This window comes from Taudactylus pleione, unplaced genomic scaffold (genome assembly GCF_031769625.1).
Source record: "Taudactylus pleione unplaced genomic scaffold, aTauple2 ptg000114l, whole genome shotgun sequence".
NCBI lineage: Eukaryota > Metazoa > Chordata > Amphibia > Anura > Myobatrachidae > Taudactylus > Taudactylus pleione.
Genome location: NW_028284516.1, coordinates 6,527,248 through 6,551,094, shown reverse-complemented (window position 1 = coordinate 6,551,094; position 23,847 = coordinate 6,527,248). Strand labels below are relative to the sequence as shown.

General features: G+C 47.8%; 1 protein-coding gene across 1 annotated transcript in view; it reads right to left on the bottom strand.

Moving 5' to 3' along the window:
• LOC148524928 (cytochrome P450 2D20-like) overlaps positions 1-23,847 on the bottom strand; it is a 68,858-nt gene that overhangs the window by 33,738 nt on the left and 11,273 nt on the right. The window contains exons 2-3 of the mRNA XM_088471520.1: positions 15,119-15,281; positions 10,152-10,304 (exon numbers count right to left, since the gene is read on the bottom strand). Of these exons, the coding sequence (XP_088327646.1) occupies positions 10,152-10,304; positions 15,119-15,281 (316 nt within the window). The remainder of the gene's footprint in view (positions 1-10,151; positions 10,305-15,118; positions 15,282-23,847) is intronic.

Genomic DNA, 23,847 nt, shown 5'->3' with positions numbered 1-23,847 from the left:
AATAGTGGAAAAGGATTTGATGAATCGGTGATAATAATTAGCAAATCCTAAGAACGGCTGAATAGCCTTTAATGAAGTGGGTTGTTCCCAATCCAGGACTGCCTTCACCTTACTCGGATCCATGGAAAATCCACGAGAGGAGATTATATAGCCCAAGAAGGAGATCTCTTTTACCTCGAACTTGGCATACAAGCTATTATCCAGGAGTCTTTGCAAAACCAGCCTCACATGTTGTCAATGTTGTTCCACGGATTTGGAAAAAATAAGAATGTCATCCAAATAGTCAACAGCAAAGACCCGCAGAAAATCCCTCAAGACCTCATTGATAAAGTCATGGAAGACAGCTGGGGCATTGGATAGACCGAAGGGCATAACCAGATATTTGAAATGCCCCGACTGGGTGTTAAAAGCCATCTTCCATTCGTCTCCTTTCCGGATGCGGATAAGGTTATAAGTACCGCGTAAATCAATCTTTGAGAAGATAGAGGCCTCCCATAGCTGATCGAACAGGACTGAGATGAGTGGAAAAGGATAGGCATTTTTACAGTGATCTTGTTCAGTCCTCTAAACTTGATGCAGGGTCTGAGAGTTCCATCTTTTTTCTGAACAAAAAAGAAGCCGGCATCTACTGGGGACTTGAATGGCCGAATAAATCCTTTCTCAAGAGTGCCTTAGATATACTCCTGCATTGCCTTATTCTCGGGAACTGACAAGGTGTATAGCCTACCCTTGGGTAGTCTGGCATCTGGTATCAAGTCAAAGGCAGAATCGAAGAACCAATGTGGCGGAAGAACATTGGCTTTCTTTTTAGAAAACACCTCTGCCAGGTCACGATAAGGAGTGGGGACCATGAAAGTCTCAGACGGAATGACTGAAGCAAGATGAACTGGATGAGACAATCAATGAACAAGACAGGAGGATCCCCATTGTAGAATCTCCCCAGTTTGCCAGTGGATAACCGGGCTATGTTTCTTCAGCCCCAGCAGACCCAATACCACAGGAGCCAGTGGGCATTGCAAGAGGAGAAAGGAAAGTTCTTCCTGATGAAGAGCTCCAATGGTCAACTGTATAGGAGGTTTTTGGTAGGAAATAGGTACAGAAGAAAGATCCTTGCCATCCAGCCCAACGACTCCGACTGGGGTACACAATGGTTCTGGGGAAAGCCCCAAGGTCTCAAAAAATGACAGGTCCATGAAGTTCTCCAAGGCTCCGCTGTCAATGAAGGCTGACACCCAGATTTGGCCAAAGGAAGACTTGAGAATGATGGGGAAAAGGACTGAATTTTTAGGAAAGATGGATGCAAGGCCTAGATGCAACTTTCCACTAGCATCTAGACCTTGCCTTTTCCCGACTTAACGGGACAAAGTTGAGTCATATGACCTTTACCTCCACAATACTTTACCTCCGCAATACATGCACAGTCTTCTTCGTTTCTCTTCAGCAGGGAGACAGAAAGCCCCCAGTTGCATAGGTTCCTCCTGTTCACTAGCAGGCATCCAGAGAGGACCTTGTGGAGGCAAATTCCTCTCCAACCTGCGCTCTCTGAGATGTCGGTCAACGCGGATAGTCAGACTCATAAGGTCATCAGGGTGTCTGCAGAAGGATGTTGGACCAGGATGTCCTTAATCTGATCCAAAAGGCCCCAGCAGAACTGACATCGAAGAGCAGAGTCATTCTATCCCGAGTCTACGGCCCACTTCCAGAACTCCGTACAATAATCCTCCGCTGCCCTGTTCTCCTGTTTAAGAGACCGAAAGCTAGCCTCTGCCATGGCTGCCTTGACTGGGTCATCATAAAGCCAACCCCAGAGTAGAGAAAAAAAGCATCCACGGTCTGCAGGGCAATTTTGAAGAGGAAGGGAGACCGAAGGCCCAAGTTTGGGATCTCCCTGTAAAAGGGAGATCACAATCCCGACTCGCTGAACTTCGGAAACTGAAGACAGAGGTCTGAGTTTAAAGTAAAGTTTACAACTTTCTCGGAAATTCGCAAAGTTCTTCCCACTCCCAGTAAATCGGTCGAGCGAGTTCAATTGGGGCTCACAGATAGTGGAATGGGCAGGCACAGCCCAAGTCTCCTCAACTTTGAGGGAAATTCCTGCACTTTTTAGGTGAGCACCTGAATCAGGGCTGCCAGTATTTGCGCAGGCTTCTGCCCAGGTTCCATGATGAAGCACAATAATTTTTTGCAGCTGGTGATAATGTTAGGGTTAGTAGGGATAATTACCCAAGAGCTTAGTCCAGCACAGTCTTGAGGACTGAGATGTAACCAGAAGTGGCCTGTGGGCCTAATGACAAGATGCAGCCTTTGGGCTGAGTTACAGTCTGGGCTGAGTTACAGTCTGAGAGTTGTGTGGCAGCCTCTGGGCTGAGAAGCAGCCTTGGGGGCTGGTAACCTTGGCAAGATGCAGCCTTTGGGCCGGGATGCAGCCTGTGGGCTAAGTTGCAGCCTATAAGCTGTGTAGCAGCCTTGAGGGCTGGTAACCTTGGCCAGGTGCAGCCTTTGGGCTGAGTAGCAGCCTTGGCGGCTGGTAGCCTTGGCTTGATGTGGGCTTTGGGCCGAGATGCAGTCTTTAGGCTGTGTAGCAGCCTTGAGGGCTGGTAACCTTGGCTTGATATGGCCGTTGGGCCAAGGAGCAGCCTTTGGGCTTAGTAGCAGCTTTAGGCTGTGTAGCAGCCTTGAGGGCAGTAGACTTGGCAGGATGACGCTGAGGTGCGCTAAGTGCCGCCGGGATGACACTTGCGGCAGTTACACAAGATTGTGTACACAGGACGCTGATGTGCACTTAGTGCCAGGAAGAAAAAAGAAAAATATGTGAGACTCGTGGGTGCACACTTATGTGAGACTAAGAGTTGAGAGAGGAGGCTGGGCTGTCATAATGCTAGTATTTACATCATAATAAAAATTAACTTTTATTGGTAAAATTTAAAAACATATAGTAACACAATGGTTAAAAATAAAGATACAGTGTATATAGTTAAGAAAAAATAGTGAATTAAAATATTCCTGATGAGACCGCTGGGTATTGTGATAATTATCTAGATATATTGTCTGAGTGTATTTATATAAGGGACAAGTATTCCTGTTCACTATTCTCTAGTTTGTATTTTGCTATTTTATAGAGCAGAATTAGTATGTTGCATCATACATTATTGGCAACATTTGTTTGTCTCTTGATACATTTTGATAACGGTTACTTTAATAACTGTTACAATTATCTCAGGGTTGATTTCCACAGTGAAAATAAATCTACCTGTGGATATTTTGACAATGAACCAAATAGAATGGCCAATCTCATCTGTTAATCAGTATAAATTATATCATATACAACATATGCTTGACCCTTAATTAGAAATAGGTCCCAAATGTAATATTGTAGAATTGTTTAAAGTGATTGTCTCAGTCATAATTCCTTTATATTTTGTTTATAGTGCCCACAATCATGTTATTTGATAGCAGCACTGCAACTGGAAATAGTGACAGTGTATAAGTTGTTTCACAAAGTAGATGAGGTATTTATTTCATACAATATCCTACAAGCACACTCGTCCTAAATTCCTAGAGCTCTCCAGCATACACATAATCGGCATTTATAGCCCCGGCTTCACTGCCGTCTATTCGTTGCCGTTTATTCCAGGAACGAGTGCAGGAACAGTATGGAAATAGTCAATTATAACACTTGGTAACAATACTTCTGTTTGGACACATGCGTCCCATTAACCCAGCTGGCTATAGCCGCGGCTTTACTGCCGTCTATTCATTGTCATTTATTCCAGGAACAAGTGCAGGAGCAGTATGAAAATAATCAATTATTACACTTGGTAACAATATTTCTGTTTGGACACATGCGTCCTATTAACCCAGTGGGCTCTCAGGTGCCACAATCATGTTATTTGATAGCAGCACTGCAACTAGAATAGTGACAGTGTATAAGTTGTTTCACAAAGTAGATGAGGTATTTTTCTCATACAATGTCCTACAAACACACTCGTCCTAAATTTCTAGTTGCAGTGCAGATGGTGAATAACCATATTGAATTATTAAAAGGATGGGTGAAGACTTCTTAAGATACTAACAAAGTGATTAAGATTAGTGCGGATTTTCACAACAATTTCTAAATTTAAAAGTGCACTTAGTGCCGCCAGGATGACACTTGTGGCAGTACACAAGATTGCATACACAGAACGCTGAGGTGTGCCTAGTGCCGCCAGGATGACACTAGCGGCAGTACACACAATCGCGTACACTGGAGTGCGACCTGTGCTGCCGGGTTGACACAAACCGCTGGACGTTGGGTTGCGCACTCTGGACACTGAGTGCGGTCTGTGTCACCTGGATGACACAAACGGCAGAGAATGGTAATGCAGACCGTGCCGCCTGGATGACACACATGGCAGGAACAATAAGGATGATTGGATACTGGGAACTCGACTGAATACAGGAGACAATGCCAGAACCAGAAACACGAAAACGCTATCACCGGCATCGGAGCAGCGTTCACACAGGGAGGAAATAGAAACAGGAACAAAATCAAGGCCAATCCCAGAATGACAGACAGGAGGTAGGAGGAGTTTCTGTGAACATTCGTCCGGCGTTCACCTCAGGACGCAGTTTGGCGGCTTGTAACAAATCTATAGAAATGGCACTTAGCACAGAATCTACACGTTAACCCTGGGGCTTACCCTGAGGCTAAAACTTTACCTACAGCTATCGCATTAGACCTGCAACCTCGCGCTTTAATCCCCAGTGGGTGTATTTAACATGGATTTTGATTTCTTCGCTCCGGAGGCAAAAAGGTAGAATCTGCGGTTAGTGCACCCTCTGGGCCCTGGGCTTAATGAGCAGGGATGCAACTATGAATGCATAGCTGCATGCAGAGCTTTAGCCACAGGATAAGCCCCAAGGATAACTGAATCTGCCCCTATGGTGGTAATGAAAATAGTTTTTTTGTCTACTTCCACTGGTTGCCCCCTTGTCATATCTGTCATTGAATTTTGTGGATATTAATTAGGTCAACCCCGTTTGCCAAGGCTTCCTTTACAATTTAGCCCCTACAATTTTTTTTATTAGCAATGAAGCCCGTTTCTGAACTCCTATATCTTTCTTATTGACAAAATGCCCAAACGATACCTATATATTTAAACTGTGGACTAATATACGATTTATACAAAGGCAAAATTGCATAAGCGTCTCCAGCATTTATGTCCAGTTTTATGCATCCTAAGATTTTAAATGCTTATTGTCTACTAACATGCCTGAGTCCTTTTCATCCTTGATGCACCCAATTGCATCTTATTTAATGTATAGTTAGGGCAAGTATTAGCACCGCCTATATGCATTTCTCCTTATGTTGTTCTATAGTAAGTCTCATCAGGATTGCGGCCGCCGGTCACCATCCCGACTGCAAAATGCCGGCAAAGGATTTATGATGGGCGTCGAAATACCGATGCCTATCATAATCCCAATATTGGAATCCAGGATGACGCATGCCCAAACGAGGTAAGTCCGGGGCGCCCATCCTGTTAGCCGCGGGGGGGAGGGTTATGTTTACAGCAGTCAGCAGGGTTAAGTTTAGGTTTTGGGGGGGTTAGGGTTAGGCACCCCTAGGGGATGGGTTAGGCCCCCCTGGGGGGAGGTTAGGGTTAGGCACCACCCCGGGAGTTTAGAGTTATGCACCCTAAAGGAAGGTTAGGGGGGAGAGAGGGGAGGGTTAGATCACTTACCTGCCACTGTCGGGATTTCCTGCTGTCGGGCTCACGCCGTTGGGATTTGAACCGCTGGCATATCAATCCCATTCCATCTCATCTGCCATTTCTCTATCCATATTGTTATCTGGTCTAATTCCTACTGTAATGACTCAGACAGGGTCGGTGCAGGGTTTTTGGGCACCCTAGGCAAAATTTCACCCACCGCCCCTGCTCCCTCCAATTCATAATATGCCATACATCAGTGTCATCAAATTATATTGTGCCACAGAACAGTGTCCCAAATTCTTAATATGCTATGTAGAAATGCCCCAACTAATATGGCACACAGCGGTACCCAAAATCATAATGTACCTCATAACACTGCCCCCAATTCATAATATGCCACACATCTGTGCCACAAATTCATTATGTGCCAAACAACTATATGCCCACTTCATAATATGCCACACATTTGTGCCCCCAATACATAATGTGCGGCACATTTATGCCCTCCATACATAATATGGCAAAAAGCTGTGCCCAAAGTGTATTGTATGCCACATAGCTGTGGCTATAATTCATAATTATGCCCCACAATGCCTTCAATACATATACCACACATGTGATCCAAATTTTTTTTATGCCATACAGCTATGCCCCAATACATTATGCCACACATCAGTGCCCCAATATATGTCAGCACCCATTAAACATTCACCACACACACACACACACACACACACACACACACCCTGCCAGCACTCCCCCCACCTTACACTCACCCCCCTGCCAGCACTCCCCCCACCCCACACACACACTCACCCCCCGGCCAGCACTCCCGCCCACCCACCCCCACACACACACTCACCCCCCTGCCAACACTCCCCCCCCACACACACTCACCCCCCTGCCAGCACTCCCCCCAACCCACACACACTCACCCCCCTGCCAGCACTCCCCCCACCCCACACACACACACACTCACCCCCCTGCCAGCACTCCCCCCCACCCCACACACACACTCACCCCTCTGCCAGCACTCCCCCCACCCCACAAACACACACACACTCACCCCCCTGCCAGCACTCCCCCCACCCCACACACAGACACACACTCACCCCCCTGCCAGCACTGCCCCCACCCCACACACACACACACACACTCACCCCCCTGCCAGCACTCCCCCCACCCCACACACACACACACCCCCTGCCAGCACTCCCCCCACTGACTGACCCACACACACAGATTACCAGCGCTCCCCACCCCTCACACACACTCTAACCCTGTCAGCACTTATTAACACTTATTAAAATACACACACAAGCCCCCACCCCCTGCCCTAAACACACTCTTTCCCACCCATTAATCCTTTCTCCTCACCAAAATGTAATAACAGATATGCTTTACCAGGTTCCATTCAGCAGCAGCTCCTCGTGTTGTCTAGGGGGGCGGAGCTTCTTATATGATTGACAGTCTGGCTGCCACCCAGGGAAAGCAGAGGACTGGAGGAGAGGGAAAGGGCTGCTAACACTGCTGCTGACTCTATCGCACTGACAGGTGACAATGCAGTGCTGGGGGAGTTCCAGAAGCTTGTCACCTCGGCAGCATTGGCTCTGGTCATCAGTAGTCCCATCCAGGACTGAAAGAGGCATCCTTCTTTCTTTTTTTTTTATGGTGGACTCAGTAGTGCCCTCCCGTGGCCGATGCCCTTAGGCATCTGCCTAAAGCTGCCTAATGATAGTACTATTCCTAAACTCAGGGGTCTGTTTAGGATTATGTGGAGATAGAATAGATTTGTATACAGTATTGCTGCTTATAATCTATCACCACAATTTAACAATAATAGATCACTGGGGACAGCTGATGCTAAGCTCCCCAATGGTGCTGGCCGAAGTTGGTAAGAGTATACCCACTACTGCGCTGGCTTGTCTGGGTTCGCTCTGCACATGCGTAACCTGGCATCACTGGGTCACACATGCACTGTACTGGAAGCCCAGACACGGTGAGTAACAAGTAAGTGGCATAAGAGTCAGCTATGGAAGGAATACCTTTCACTACCATGGTTTCCTTTTGACCATCCATCTCTCCATCTGAGAAGAAATTCTGTGACTATGAGGTCCTGATAAGATATGAGAGTACCTACATTACTTGCCTATCTTTTACCCACATCTCCTTAGAAGCTCCCCCACTCACAGTCAGTCAGTCTGGCCCTTTCTGACCAACCTTCCTAGGACACTTTCTCCCCATTGTGCATACATGCTGGCACTAGGACACAGTGGAGCTCATTCAAACCCGCTCGCTAGACTCATTCTTTCGTACCCAGCGTATGCAAATCCAGCACATGCCCAGCAAAACAGGCGATCGCATGACAAGGCATTAGCACGCCAACAAAGTCTTGGCGTGCGATCACTTTGTGTATGCAGACGCCCACCAGCCTGGCTTAAGACACCCACTATTGCACATCATCTCCAGGAAGTGTAAGCAAACATCGGTACATCGGGTAGCATCGGATGTGAACACAGCGCTTGAGGTAGACTATACCCTACCTCAAGCACTGCAATCACTTGAGTGTAAAAAACAGCCAGGTGACGTGTATAATGACGCTACCTTTTACTTATGCACACCCCTTAAACGGTGTTGGGATGCTCAGGCACGCCTGCTTTCGCACCTCCACTCCCCCGTTTCTACCAGCCAGCCCCTGCCACCACCCACAAACAGCTTCTCCTGTCACTCACTCTGCTGGGCAGTCTATGCACCATGAGAGATCGCTTCCCTATCTCTAATACTGGTTTGCACACACACACTGCGATGCATACGCATGCACAGAATGCAAACATCGGCCAGCTACGAACGAATGCATCTTAGCATCCGGGTCTGAATCAGGTCCAGAGTCTGCAGAAAGGTCTGACCTTCAACCTGATGTGCTCCTACACATGTGACTGCAGCCGTCTTAGTACTGTGGAGAATGACATGGTTAGAGCCAGTAGTCTCCTGCTTAGCTCCATGTGAAAGACCTGATTATTACCTGATATAATGTGGTTCCAGCATCCCTGCAACACTACCAGTTTGCAGAATACACTCACCAGCAGTGAGCTGTATGCAGAGCCGGCCCTAGGCATAGACAAACTAAGCAAATGCCTAGGGCATTTGGAATGCCTAGGGGCACCCAAGCCCACCTAAGGCTGGCAGAGCCGGTTTGGGACAGGCATGGCCGGGGCACCTGGTGCTGGCTAGGCAGAGACTATGGCAGCTGCTACTGTCACTGTGCAGCATCCATGATCGGAGCTCAGCTGACAGCTCCGATTGGGCCTGGCAGCAGCAAACAGTGAGTGGGCAGCGGCTGTTTGCAGGGATGGGGCACCTGGACGACAGCTAGTGGTAAGTGTGGGTGCTGTGCTGGGAAAGGGGTGCTGTGCTGGGTGAGGGGTGCTGTGCTGGGACAGGTGTGCTGGGTGAGGGATACTGTGCCGGTAGAAGGATGCTATGCTGGGTGATGTGTGCTGTGCTGTGATCTGTGCTGGGTGAGAGGTGCTGGGAGCGCAGCACAATGGGGAAGGGGCCACAGCACAGTGAGACCACGCCCCTTCTGTGAGGCCACACACTTTTTCAGGATCCTATGGGGGGCACCTCCCAAAATCTTGCCTAGGGCACTAATTTGGCTAGGGCCGGCTCTGGCTTTACGGGACCCCAATTCTGCTCAAGTTCCGCTGCTTTACCCGTGTACATGTAACAGTGAGTACAGCTGTACCTGTTATCTATCAATAAATTGACACTACTGGTTAAGTAACTGGGCTGTTCATAGATTGAGTCATTCACTGGTGTGTGCCTACATAACTCTGCAGTGTGAACACCTGCACACACATAATTTCCAACAACTAAGTGCTACTGTCCATAACTATCTCTTGTTTGTTATCAATAACTCACTGTTATATTTTTACCCTTGCACTGTCTGTCTGAACTTTTTTTTATATTATATAGTATGTTTATACTATTGTGATTCCCCCTGTATGGCACTATGGACTCTTGGTGACCGCTTTTAAATGAAAGATAATAATAATAATAATAATAATAATAATAATAATAATATATGTTCCCAAGGCTCTCATCCTGATCCCCTATGAATGATGAGGGGTGCATGTGCTGTGAAACCCCATTTGGACTTTCAGTTATGGAATGATAACCCAAACAGAGGCCTTGCAAGGATAGACTTCCGTCACTGCCCTCTATAATATTGCTATGGGCCCGGAAATTTAGTGTATAACAGCAATAATAATACAATCATATTATTCAACATATTTGAGAATTACTGCTTCAAATTAATCCATATTAAAGATGGATGTTGCTTCCAGTGACAAACAGGGTTACCAGGTATATCACCAAAGCAGCACTCCATCCTTATTACTGTAGATACATAGACATACAAAGTAACTAAGGTACAACTGCTCTGCTCAAATCAGATCTTACCTTCTTCAGCCTGAAAAGCTGAGCAGAGGTAACCAGCCTCCTCGTGTACACGCTCTTCGATAGATTTCTTTCCCATGCCAAAGTTTCTTAAGGTTGAAAGAGCAAATCGTCTTTGCTCTTTCCAATGTTGACCGTATCTTGAGAATGCGATGCCTGAATAAGAACAATAGCATTTCAGCAGCTCTTGAGAAATGGACAGAACAAGAATACAAATATAAATCTCACTCTTCTATCTAAAGATTGTTAAGAAATGCCCTATTTTGTTGTACTGTGATGTCTGCTTAGTGTTAGGGGCTTGGTCAACCCTCCTAATTCAGTTACCATAGAACCAAAAACAACCAAATTATAGGGGTTCCGAGTTAAACCGAGTCTGAGTTTGGAATCACTTTGGGGTTCCGAGTCATACCGTGTCCGGTTCGGTACTGCAGTCAGTTCTGAACTCGGATTTAAAAAATTAACTCGGTTTCTGAATTACATGTAAACATTTCCAATCATATCCAAATTACATGATTTTAGCTGTTTTTTGTTTGTTTGGTTTTAAATACAGATCCAAAACCAAAACACGAAAATGAATCCAGATCCAAAACCAAAACAAGGGGTGACCACTATACATAGTGATGCAGCAAAAGATTCCTTAATTATAATACATGCTTTCAGCTGAGGTCCAATTTTGAAACCATCATTGGCTGCCACCCACTCGCTTCTGTAGCACATCATGTGTGGCAAATGGAGCACTGTCATGTGGCTGTATTAATTATGCTTCTTCAATGTTTTGCAATATGAATTCCCATTATCTGCAGACTTACTATTAATACACTGGTCCTGTGAGTACTATAACAAATTTCCTAATATATTCATTATTTCATTCTGTGCCATACTTGCCTACTCCCCCTGAATGGCCTAAAGGCTCCCGAAAATTAGGATGGCGCTCCCGACTGCCCAGAAAAGTGGGCAAGGCTACTGGCTGGCAGCTACCCATCTGTATACTCCCGGACTCCCGCACACACACCAGGGGGCTGTTATTGCAATATGTGCTGAATCGTGTCATCATGGCATTGTGCAGCGGGGGCAAGGCCCACATGACGCAATCGCTTGGTTACGCCCCGAGCTCTGCCCCTAATGCTGGGTAATTTCCCTGGCCATGCCCCCATATGCCACTGTGCCGACCTGTCTGCCCCCTTCCAGAGGTGGCAGCCAGAATGTTGGCAAGTATGCTCTGTGCATGCTCAGAATGTGAATGCACATACTGTATATGCACAATTACTGACCAGTATGCCATAGCTGGGGGTGCAAGCGGCGCCTGAAGCACCCTTAAGATGCTTCAGGCAGTGGTCTACTTCCTAAAGCCGATGGGACAGGTTTAGTGGGCGGGGCCGGCAAAGGGCTCAGCAGCAGTAGTCTCTCTCCCCACCCCAGCACACACTGCTGTCTGCTGGACTGCGGAGGGTCCAATGAGGCTGCAGTCTTCTCTCTCTCTGCAAATGTTACACTGCGTGTCACCATCCACAGGGGGGGACAAAAAATTGGCGGCTCCTCAGTGCTCAACCCTACCCAAAAGTCCAACATTTGAGAGGATCAATTAGTAATTGAGATCTGACAAAGGGGTCACAGTCGTCAATGATCCTAGTTGTGAACTGCTTTTTATGCACAGACAGTTCTGTAAATGAGATGCAGTTAGCACCAGAAGAGCCAAGGTAAGGAGGATGAGGATTCTGAGTCCCTCTCAGTTGTTCTTTGTGGTCCAGTATGCCGTTGCGCTGCCTGTGCCGTTAATCACTGCTGAATGGAGACTTTTTTTCTTTAGACGACCCCATGCCTTTGTGGTTCTGGCATTCAGTTTACTTAAGGGGCACACATTGCTCATGTATTTCCTTACACCATGATCCGCTTCCACTTCTACCTTGCTTCTTACATTGTTCGGCTGCAAATGTGTCCAGAGTAATATGTATATGTATTAATTACCATATTAGTGTTGGAGCATATATGATTTCCAGATTTCATGAGATAATGTAATTTTGTTTGACCTAGGCTATTACCACTATTATGTGGGGATTATACTCAACTGGATTGACTCTACACACTAGAGATAGTCATAGACCATTGATGGTTTGCCACCAATAGAAAATGGTTTTTGCAGATCCGATGGTCCTCCACCATCAATGGCAGAGAGCAGTGGGAGTGTGGAACTTACTCATGCGACTAACAAAACCTTGACCCTTTTGATTTTCCCACCGAGTCCCATCTCCAGCCATTGCACTAATGGCCATCAGTGGTGCAAACCAACTATGGTTTCCTATCGATGGGTTCCTTTGTCTTCAATGAAAACCACTAGTGGCACCACTGATGGAGATCTTTGATGGTAGACCCATCGATTGCCATTCCTACTAGCTAAACAGAATACAGCAGTGCTCACTCTTTAGCTGACAAAAGAAGCACAGACGAGTTACAGTATCACGTTACTACCTCACCCTATATACTGTATATCCATAACAATTTGGACAAGTAGTATAGACAAGCAAGAAACATACTGGCCACCAAAGAATGAGGATATGTCATGCCTTCAACGACAATGGATAATCTTCTATCTTAACAGCAAACTTAGCTGCTAAACCAGGAAAAATACTATACATACTTCTATGCAAGGTTAGTTCCTAATAATGATATTTTTTGAACTGTCAGAACCCCTATCTACAAGAATAGGTAAGTAAAAATGTATACACACATACATTTTAGTTATCTAATAATAATATTTTTTAGAGCTACTGAAGACCACATGTAATTCCACTAGAATTTGTTAATATCCATACCAAAATGACAGACATTGAACAAGCTTCTTTCTATGGGTTATTTTGTGAATTTTTGCACCTGTTTGAAAAATTGTAACAAAATTAACATGTGACTATTATTGATTTGTAGATTTGGAAATACCTTTGTGTCTCCTCTACCATACTTCCCTCTACGTTCATTTGCCTTCCCCCATTTTCACTGAAGCCATTTAAAAATCTGGCGTTAAACTCTGAAATTTCAGTCAGATTTATTTAATTACATTATCCACTACTGAGTCGAATGCAGATGTGGATCTACTGTGAAACTAATGAAGCTTAAGCTTCAGGGCCCCTAACCCCGAAGGGGCCCTGAAGCAATTATTTTTTTTCTTTAATGAGTGAATTTTTCAACAAAATCAATGGATTTTTTTAAGTGTGTGTTATTAAAATAAGGTTATTTTAATGATATAATCATAAGCCAATGGGTTGAAGTACTTAATATTGACAGATCCCACTCATTAGGATCAATAGCTGGAATCCTACAGAGGAAGTGATTAAGTTTTGATTTTGTATGTGATCTATCTCTAGTCTCTCTCTCTCTCTCTCTCTCTCTCTCTCTCTGGGAGGTTTCTACATCCATCTATCTATCTATCTATCTATCTATCGTGACATCTTGGGGGTAATTAGCTCGGCAGAGGGTGGATTGGTGCAGTGTTTAGGTGCTTAATGAGGGTCCACACACAGCTTTCAAGCAAAACAAATGAGATGGTGCTTTACTTCCAGCAGGGAAAACAGGTACAACACAAGAACCAGAAAATAATAAACAACCTAGCCCCTGTTTAGGGCATCTAATTCACTTCTTGAGTCCTCTCTAATGTGGTGCAACTAGTCTCCCAACAAAGTCTCTGCCTGCTTCTTGCAGGTCTATCGCCGGCTCCAGCCTGGCTTGGCTTTGCTGCCACAGCTGCACAAATACAGTCAGTCTTGGTGGCCTTCCCTGTATAATACAGATATAGGCCCTGGCTTCCTCAGCTTCACTGCCTTCCTGTCACACAGTCTGAGAGTTTGTGGTCCCCCCTTGCCTCCTGCAAGGTCCAGACACAGGCCTCCTGGCCCCCAATGGCTCGCTCAGCTTCACTGGGCTCTCTGACTGGTCTGCCTTCTCATCAGCCCACACCTGAGCTCTATCCACAAGGTAGCAATTAGGCATCTTCCCACTTTGTTTTTCTAGTCTGTGTGGGCGGATCTTCCCTGCCCCAACACAGAATCTGCTCCTCACCAGTGCCACCTCTGATACTGCCACACTATCTATCTATCTATCTATCTATCTATCTATCTATCTATCTACAGTCTCTCTCTGGGGGGTTTCTACATCTATCTATCTATCTACAGTCTCTCACTCTCTGGTGGTTTCTACATCTATATCTAAAGTGTCTCATTCTCAGGGGGGTTTCTATTTCCATCTATCTACAGTGTCTCACTCTGGGGTTTGTTTGTTTTTAAAATCTATCTATCTGCAGTGTCTCACTCTCTGGTGGGTTTCTATTTCTATCTATCTGCCTATCTATCTACAGTCTCTGTCTCTCTGGGGGTTTCTATAATCTATCTATCTACAGTCTTTTACTCTCTGTGGGGTTTCTGAATCTATCTATATACAGTGTCTCACTCTCTCTGGGTTTCTACATATATCTATAGTGTCTCAATCTCTGGGGGGTTTCTACATCTATCTATCTATCTATCTATCTATCTATCTATCTATCTATCTATCTATCTATCTATCTATTTATCTATCTACAGTATCTCACTCTCAGGGGGTTTCTACATCTATCTATCTATCTATCTATCTATCTATCTATCTCTCTATCTCTCTATCTATCCACACTCTCTGGTGGGGGGTCTACTTCTATCTACAGTGTCTCACTCTCTGTGTGGTTTCTACATCTATCTATCTATATACAGTCTCTCACTCCGCCATTCGGGCCTCAAGGTCCTTGCAAGGCCCTTTGGATATTGTTGAATGTTGACCTATTGTTGCTGGTTGCAAAGGGGCCCCCATACCAGTCCAAGCTTCAGGGCCCCAAAAATGTAGATCCGCCACTAGTTGCATGTGTTCAGTTGCTTTTCTACAGGTTTCAGAAAACAACTGAAACCTGTAGAGAGAACCGAATTATTTAGGCATAAAAGAAATAAAAATTCACCTACCATTATGAAGTCCTAGATGTTCAAACATAGGTATAGAGGGTCGGTCTGCAGTGTCCTCTGATTTTGTGATTAGTCCCTCTCTTATAGCATTATACCCATTCAATACAACTGCATTCTCAAAGAATATCTGCAGGCTGAACACGTCTCCATAATGTGTCCTCAACTGGAATCAGAAAACATGATTTACATTTTTCTACACACAGCTACAAGAGGCTTCATCATGTAGCCTGGCACAGGATGATTATACTCATAATATGCCAGCATTGGGGTATGCAAGACATTCTGCTTAGGGACATGTGCCATATGGAGATCAATGTAATGAAGGTCCCATTGTGTTGAGAATCTGCTCTTCAGTGTAACCTTTTTTTTTTTTTCTCTTGCTGCAATTACTGTTCTAACGCCATGTATCAAAGAAAAACCTTATGGGTGGGATGCACTATAGTGAGACTCTTTCTTGATGATGATGGTACTGATTTTGGGGAAGAGGTTTGACATTATGAGGAAGAGTAACTTTGGGCCTGATGCAGGGATGAACGCTAACCCGATGGATAGTGCACATCTCCGATTGTTGGAGGACTGTGCATGCGTGGGATGTTTACTGCGCATGTGCAGCCCTCCATCTGCGAGGCAGCTCCCAGACACATAAAAATTACAGTAAAGGTGCATACACACGTAACGATATTGTAACCAACGATTTTCTGGCAGATTTTTTTTCAGATTTTCCCTTGAAAAAATGAACGACTTTTTGAAGTGTAATGAACGATTTTTACAACGATGAATAAAAAATGTTCCTTCCCTTAATGAAAATCGTTACGTTGGACAGTCTGAAATGGACGATGAACGATAACTGCAAACTACAAACGGGAGCGCGCTTGAACGATTATCATTATAACTCAGAAACTGAACGATTTTTGTAACGATTGAACGATATCGATGTCGTTAATGACAAATCGTTCAAAAAATCGTTACGTGTGTATGCACCTTAACAATTGCTGACAATGGCGATCTCAGTGCAACCTGCAGACAATGGGCCAATTGAAAAATGTGTACAGTTCTTCAAAAGACAATAAAAGCAATAGCTGCACGATCCACCATGTAATAACTGAAATCCTTATTAATACAAAAGAATATAACATTTATTGCCACATAAGTATGACACATAAAATATATACAACACTTAAAAGAATAACAATAAAATACGTGAAGTTATAACCTTGTTTTCAAAATGTAATATTTACAAAATGAATCACTTATAACATAACTCCCACCAATACTGCTATCACTTAGGCTGTAGAAATGAATTGTGATGATAAAAGCATATAGTTAACAGAGTGCACTTGTACATGTAAGTGAACAATATTCTGTGTTGGATTCTTGTTCCAGGTCCCTGATGGGGATCCTTATGGGATTATAGGAAAACATTGGTTTGCAAGCCAAAGAAAGAATTATGCCGCATACCCACTAGACGATGAGTGTATGTGCCAATATCGTCTGCGGCAGGTCCTGGCAGGGGTGCCGACATTGGTAAGTGTATACACACTTACAATGTCGGCCACAACGAATGACAGCGAGGGGGCAGGGCCATGCTGCATTCGGCAGCATGGCATCGTTAGCGATATCCCTAGATCATACCTGCCTAGTTTTGAAAAAGCATTTCAGGGAGATTGTGAAAGCAGCACCTATGAGCCCAGCGGTAAAGTGGGCGTGTACTGCTACATCTGAGAGGTGTGTCATAAACCTGACTTACTTCCAAAAGTAAACAAACCCAAAAGCAGTCAGTAAGATCTATTTGTTTATGAAAACACACTGATACTTTCAGAAAATGCATGTAGCCATAGGGATCATTGTACCTTATAACCAATGCAGGGAAATGATCCAATTTGAATGTATATATCTCTGTTTTTTTAAATAATATGAGATATGGTAAGAACTTACCCTTGTTATCTCTATTTCTACGAAGTCCATAGGGTTCCACAGGATACCTTGGGGTATAGGTGTGACGTCAGTCGCTGGGCACCATAGAGTTAAGCTTTTCATCCTCCCAGGATGCACTAGGGTCCCCCTCCTATACCCCGCCCCCGAGCCAAGGCACCTCAGTTAGTTATCAAGCCATAGGCCAGAGGAGGAGAAGGAAGAGAGAGAAAAAAGATCTGGACACATACAAGAATCACATTCTCACCAAAGGGAGACGGAAAACCGGTGACCAGAGCGAAGCCCATCTGCAGCACAGGTGCGACAGGGCGGGAGTCCTGTGGAACCCTATGGACTTCGTAGAAATAGAGATAACAAGGGTAAGTTCTTACCATATCTCATATTTTCTACTTCAGGGTCCATAGGGTATCCACAGGATACCTTGGGCATGTCCCAAAGCAGTATCCTTTAAGGGTGGGGATGCTCCTGTGCAGAAAGGAGAATCCGCCGCCCGAAGGAAGCATCCTGAGAGGCGAAGGTGTCAAACCTGTAATACCTCACGAAGGTATGGACAGAGGACCACGTAGCAGCCTTGCAGATCTGAACTGCCGAGGCACCACGTCGAGCTGCCCACGAAGGACCCACAGACCTAGTGGAATGAGCCTTCAGAGAAGGAGGAACCGGTAGGCCTTCATGAAGTTAAGCTTCAGAAATAGCCATACGGATCCAGGCTGCCAAAGTTTGCTTTGAAGCAGGCCAACCCTTTTTACGGAAGCCATAGAGGACAAACAAAGCGTCCGACTTCCTAAACGAAGAAGTGCGGTCAGCATAAGTCCTTAAGGCCCGCACAACATCCAAAGAGGCCTCACCCACGGAAAGACCCGGTGAGTTAACTCGTTAACATGAAACTGGGAAACAACTTTGGGAAGAAACTCGGGCCGAGTGCGGTCACTGCCCTGTTCCCATGAAAAACCAAGAAAGGGGGTCTACAAGAAAGAGCCCCTAACTCAGAAACACGTCTGGCCGAAGCAATAGCCAGAAGGAAAACAGTCTTAGCTGTCAGCCATTTAAGATCCACTGAGCCCAGTGGTTCAAACGGCGGTCCTTGGAGAGCCCTCAGGACCACAGCCAGATCCCAAGGCGCCACAGGTGGAACAAAGGGCGGCTGAATGCGGACAACACCTTGCATAAAGGTGCGCACATCCGGGATTGTAGCAATCCTACGGTGAAACCAGACAGATAGGGCCGAAACCTGTACCTTCAAAGAAGCAAGGCGAAGCCCATGATCTAGTCCCGCTTGCAGGAAGGTGAGAATCCGAGACAGACGAAACTCCCGCGGTGCATAACCTCTCGGTCGACACCACTGGAAGAACGTATGCCACACGCGATGGTATATCCTCGCGGAATACGGTTTCCGAGCTCGCAACATGGTACGCACCACAGAGCTGGAAAACCCCCGGGACCTCAGCATGGCCATCTCAACAGCCACGCCGTCAAAGACAGCCGAGTCAGGTCCGGGTGAAGACAAGGACCCTGAGACAGAAGGTCCGGTCGTAGCGGCAACCGCAGAGGACTGTCCACGGACATACCCTGAAGGTCTGAGAACCAGTGCCGTCTGGGCCACGCGGGAGCTATCAACAGGAGCGTCCCTCCTTCCTGTTTGAATTTCCGGATTACCCGTGGAAGAAGGGAGACCGGTGGGAACAGGTATGCGAACCGGAACGTCCACCGGACGGACAGAGCATCCACCAGAGACACCCCTTCATTCTTGTGCGAGACCCGTACACCGGCAACTTGTTGTTGTGCCGGGACGCCATGAGGTCGATCTCTGGAAGACCCCACCTGTCCACCAGCAGTTGAAAAACGTCCGGGTGCAGGGACCATTCCCCCGGATGAACGTCCTGGCGACTTAGAAAGTCCGCCTCCCAATTTAGCACTCCCGGGATGAAGACCGCTGATATGGCCGGAAGATTGCGCTCCGCCCAAACCAGGATCCGAGAGACCTCTATGAGAGCCGCCCGACTGCGAGTTCCTCCTTGCCTGTTTATGTAGGCCACGGTGGTAGCGTTGTCCGACTGGACCTGCACCGGGTGACCCTGGAGAAACCGATGTGCCTGCTGGAGAGCATTGAAGACCGCACGGAGTTCCAAGATATTTATTGGAAGCTCCGCTTCTGTCGGCGTCCACCTGCCCTGGAACAAGTGTGGACCCGAAACTGCTCCCCAGCCCCGAAGACTGGCGTCCGTTGTCAACAGGACCCAATTTGGAACCCAGAACGGACGTCCCTTGTTGAGGTGGGTCGTCTGTAACCACCACGCAAGGGACAGGCGAACCTCCGGGGTGATCACAATCGTCTGGGACTTCAGATACTGAGGCAGCCCGTTCCACTTGGACAGGATCAGGTGCTGCAAAGGTCTGGAGGGAAACTGTGCGTATTCCACCATGTCGAACACCGACACCATGGAGCCCAGTAACCTCATCGCCGAGTGTAGGGACACCCGGCGGCTGTGCAGACAACTGCGCACCCTTGACTGTAAAGCAGAGATCTTGTCCTCCGTCATGAAGATCCTTTGCTGTCCCGAGTCCAATAAGGCTCCAAGATGCAGAATCCTCCGAGACGGGATTAGAGTGGACTTCTGCCAGTTGATTAGCCAGCCGTGCCATTGCAGCAGTGCAATGGTCAGGTCCAAGTGGCGTAACAGGAGCTCTGGAGATCCTGCCACCAATAACAGGTCGTCCAAGTACGGCAACATGCGGACTCCCTGCAGCCGCAGAGAAGCCGCCATGACCGCCATCACCTTGGTGAAAACACGTGGTGCTGTCGCCAGGCCAAAAGGTAATGCCCGAAACTGGAAGTGGTCGCTGCGGATTGCAAACCTGAGGAACTGCTGATGGTGCAAAAGAATAGGGACATGCAGGTAAGCGTCCTGTATGTCCAATGACACCATGTAGTCCCCAGGTTCCAGCGCCAGAATGATGGACCGTAGGGTCTCCATCCGAAACTTCGGAACCCGCAAAGACTTGTTGAGTGCTTTGAGGTTGAGAATCGGACGATACGACCCATTGGGTTTCTGTACCAAAAATAGATTTGAATAGAAACCCTGGCCCCTCTGGGAGAATGGAACAGGCACTATAACTCCAGCCTGGAGCATAGTGTGCAATACCTTCCGCAGCTCCGTAGCCTTGTTCCGGTCTGATGGTAGACCCATTTTGAAGAATCGAGCCGGGGGTCTGTGCCGGAAGGAGAGGGCGTATCCGTGGGAAACCACCTCCAGAACCCAAGTGTCTGTCGTAGTGGCCGACCAACACTGGGCGAACTGCAGCAGGCGGCCTCCCACCCTGGGATCCCCCAAAGGGAGGCCCGGACCATCAGGCCGCAGGCTTGTCATCTGGCTTGGGGGCCGGACGTCTGGTACTCCATGCCTGCTTCCGGGGCTTGGCCGATTTCTTAGGGCCAGCCTGTCGAGGAAACGACTGTGGTTTGGGCCTGCCCTGGGCCCTAGATGACCGAAAGGACGATGGTCCAGAACCAGAAGGAGCAGCGGCCGACGGGAGACAAGCCGATTTGGCTGCCGCCAGCGTGGCCACAATCTTATCCAGATCCGGACCGAAGAGAACTTCTCCGGTAAACGGCAACGCCTCCAGACTCTTTTTGGAATCTGCGTCCTCCTTCCAGGATCGCAGCCACAAGGTGCGACGAGCAGCCTCCGCTGCTGAAGAAATTCTAGACACCAGAGTACTAATGTCTAGGGCCGCCTCGTTGATATAAGTGGCCGAATCACGGAGATTACCAATCAACTCCGCCTGTTCGGCCGGACAGTCGGAATCAAAAGAAGCCTCTAATGAATCCGCCCAGCGCTCCATCGCTCTGGCAACCCAGCAAATGGCCATACTGCCCCCCGCAAGGGAATAAGCGGACTTCAGGCAGATCTCCACCTTGCGGTCCGTAGCATCCTTAAGGGAGGACATAGATGGCATCGGCAATGTGGCACTACGGACAAGACGGGTCACGTGAGAATCCACCTGTGGGGAAGATTCCCACTTTGCAAAATAATTATCCGCGAACGGATAAGCCACCGCCAGGCGTCTCTGCGGCTGGTATCTTTTGCCAGGCTGTTTCCACGCCTCCTCTAAATGGTCCACCAACTGACCCGAAAGAGGAAAGACTGTGGTATCGCCCTTCACATCTTTGAAAAAGGCATACTTAGATTTAGCCGCTGGGGGAACTTCGTCCTCAATCACCAAGGCTGTGCGGACCGCCCGAATAAGTCCAGGAATATATACTTTGGACTTAGCATCAGCGTCCTTAGTATGGAGAGGTTCCTGATCGTAAGGATCCAGAATCTCCCCATCATCAGACGTCCCCTCGTCATCCTCATAAGGAGCCGACAGAGACGCCACCGGCCATTTATGCAGCCGCATCACAGACTCCCCTTGCAACACATCCGACAAGTGCTGTACAGAACTCGTCAGGGAGTTAATCCACGCTGGCTCCTGAGAAACCGGGAGCAGGGAATTAGGGAGACTGTGGGGTACCACCAATTGTCTTGGGAAACCCTGCATGGGTGATGACACCACTGACTGCTGGGATAAACCCATCGGTGTAAACGCGGGTTGCGGAGCTAACTGGCCCACTAAGGCTATAAGCGCCTGAGCGAAACAAGCCCAGGGCGGCTCCTGTACCGGTGCTGTAACCGTAAGAGGCCGCGCCATGGACAAACACTGCCGGCAAAGGCCCTCTTCGCTACCCTCCCCCTCCGCTAACGGTACTTTACACGTAGTACACTGTAGCCGGAGGGGAAAATCACTTTCGGACATGATGGCACCACGTATGTGACCTCTCTCACTCATAACTTAAATAGGCGAGAGACCACCCTGCAGCACCGCACCGCAAGGGCTTAGCAGAAAGAACAGGGACAGTAATAAACAGTTTAGAGAAAAGTTACAGGCAGCAGCGCTAGCACAGTCACATACAATGCAAAGGAAATCAATTCCTGCACTAACAGCGCTGATCACTCAACTACGCAGACACAGGGTCTGGTAAGACACAGCGCTGCATACAGAGACCTGACCACAGCGGAGGAGAGGTATGCGGGGGGACCCAGACCACGATGCTTCCGTCCAGCGCTTCCAGCAGCGTTCACCATGCATTCTGGAGAACATGTCCGCCGAGGAGCAGAGAGGAGGCTGGCCTGGGGGAGGAGCGCTGCCACAGGACCAGTCGGCAGCGTGCAGAGAGGGCTGTGTGCAGCGGGGGAGGCGCCGGCTGTGAGACAGGGAAGGCGCACTCCCCTGGCATGCATTTAACCCCTGGGACACCGCAGCGCTACGCTCTGCTGCGGTCCGCTGTCCCAGGGGGTAGTGGAAAGCGCAGGTTGGTCGCCTGGCTCCACGCTGCAGCCAGTCCCCAGGGAGCCTCCTGCCTGGGAACTTAGGACCATGTGACCAGCGGGGACCCACCGCGGGACCCCGCTGCTTACCTTTGTCCCCCTTGGATCCGGCCATGGTCCGGAACATCTGGGGTCACCGCTAGCTGTGACCCCAGATGCTCACCAGCATCCCCGGATCGGTACCGGCGTTCTGGTACCGGCGGGGGTGTAGGGAAGACAGCATGGACGTCAGGACTGACTGTCCATGCTGTACATCCAGATGTGCAGCCACAGCTGCACTGAAGAAAGCTTCAGGGGCTCTTCTAGCCCCCACTCCGACAGGTGCACCCGACTCCGGCCGGGCACCAAACTAAACTGAGGTGCCTTGGCTCGGGGGCGGGGTATAGGAGGGGGACCTTAGTGCATCCTGGGAGGCTGAAAAGCTTAACTCTATGGTGCCCAGCGACTGACGTCACACCTATACCACAAGGTACCCTGTGGATACCCTATGGACCCTGAAGTAGAAATAACAGCTTCATAATGGGGGTAAGCAGGCCCGGTTCCAGGGTGGGACAAGGGGGACACCAGTACCGGGCCTCGAGGATTCAGGGGCAGAAAAAAATGGGTCTGCAACACCTACTTTTTAAACTGTTGTGCTGCTGTATTCGACAGGACTCATACAGTGCCAGCAGCAGTAGCACCTCCCACTGTCACCCTTCCTTCCTTCCTTCCCCCAAGTCAAAACACTGTTCACACTGTGAAACGCGGAGGCCGTGTTCCTCCTCCTGGGCCCGCATCCAAGTCTGCACTCTTCATGACCAGCAGCAGCCCGTTCAATTCTCACTCCTCCTGCTTCCTATTCCTCTCCCATCGGGAGATTGCTACTATTTCAGGGAGTCTCCCTGACAATCAGGGAGAGTTGGCAAGTATGCCCCAGATTTAGCTGCATGTTCAGCCAACTGGGGACATCATTATTGACCTGCGGGAGCGTGCATCATTGGTCATTCAGTGCATACACACTGGACGATATGAACAACATAAAAAAGTAATGATATTGTAATCGTTCATATCGTTCATAACAATCGTCTAGTGTGTATGCCCCATTAGAGTCAGCTTAGAAAGATCTAGAATCCTTTGCAGAACAATATCAGTTCAATGAAGGGGATGAATTATACCCCTTTTACACCAGAGCAAAAACCTGGGTTTTTGCTGGGTCTACCCGGGTCGCAGCTCAGTGTAAAAGGGTCCCTGAAAAATAACCCAGGTCAAGTGACCCAGCAATCCAACCCAGGTAGCTACCAGGGTTGGACCCAGGATGGACCCGGGTAATGGTGCAGTGTAAACGGTTCAACCCGGGTTATCTGACCTGGGTCATGCCTAAAATGAGCTGATTGGTGGTTGTGGGGCATTCACCTCCCACTTTTTATGACCTCACAGGTTTAGCAGGGC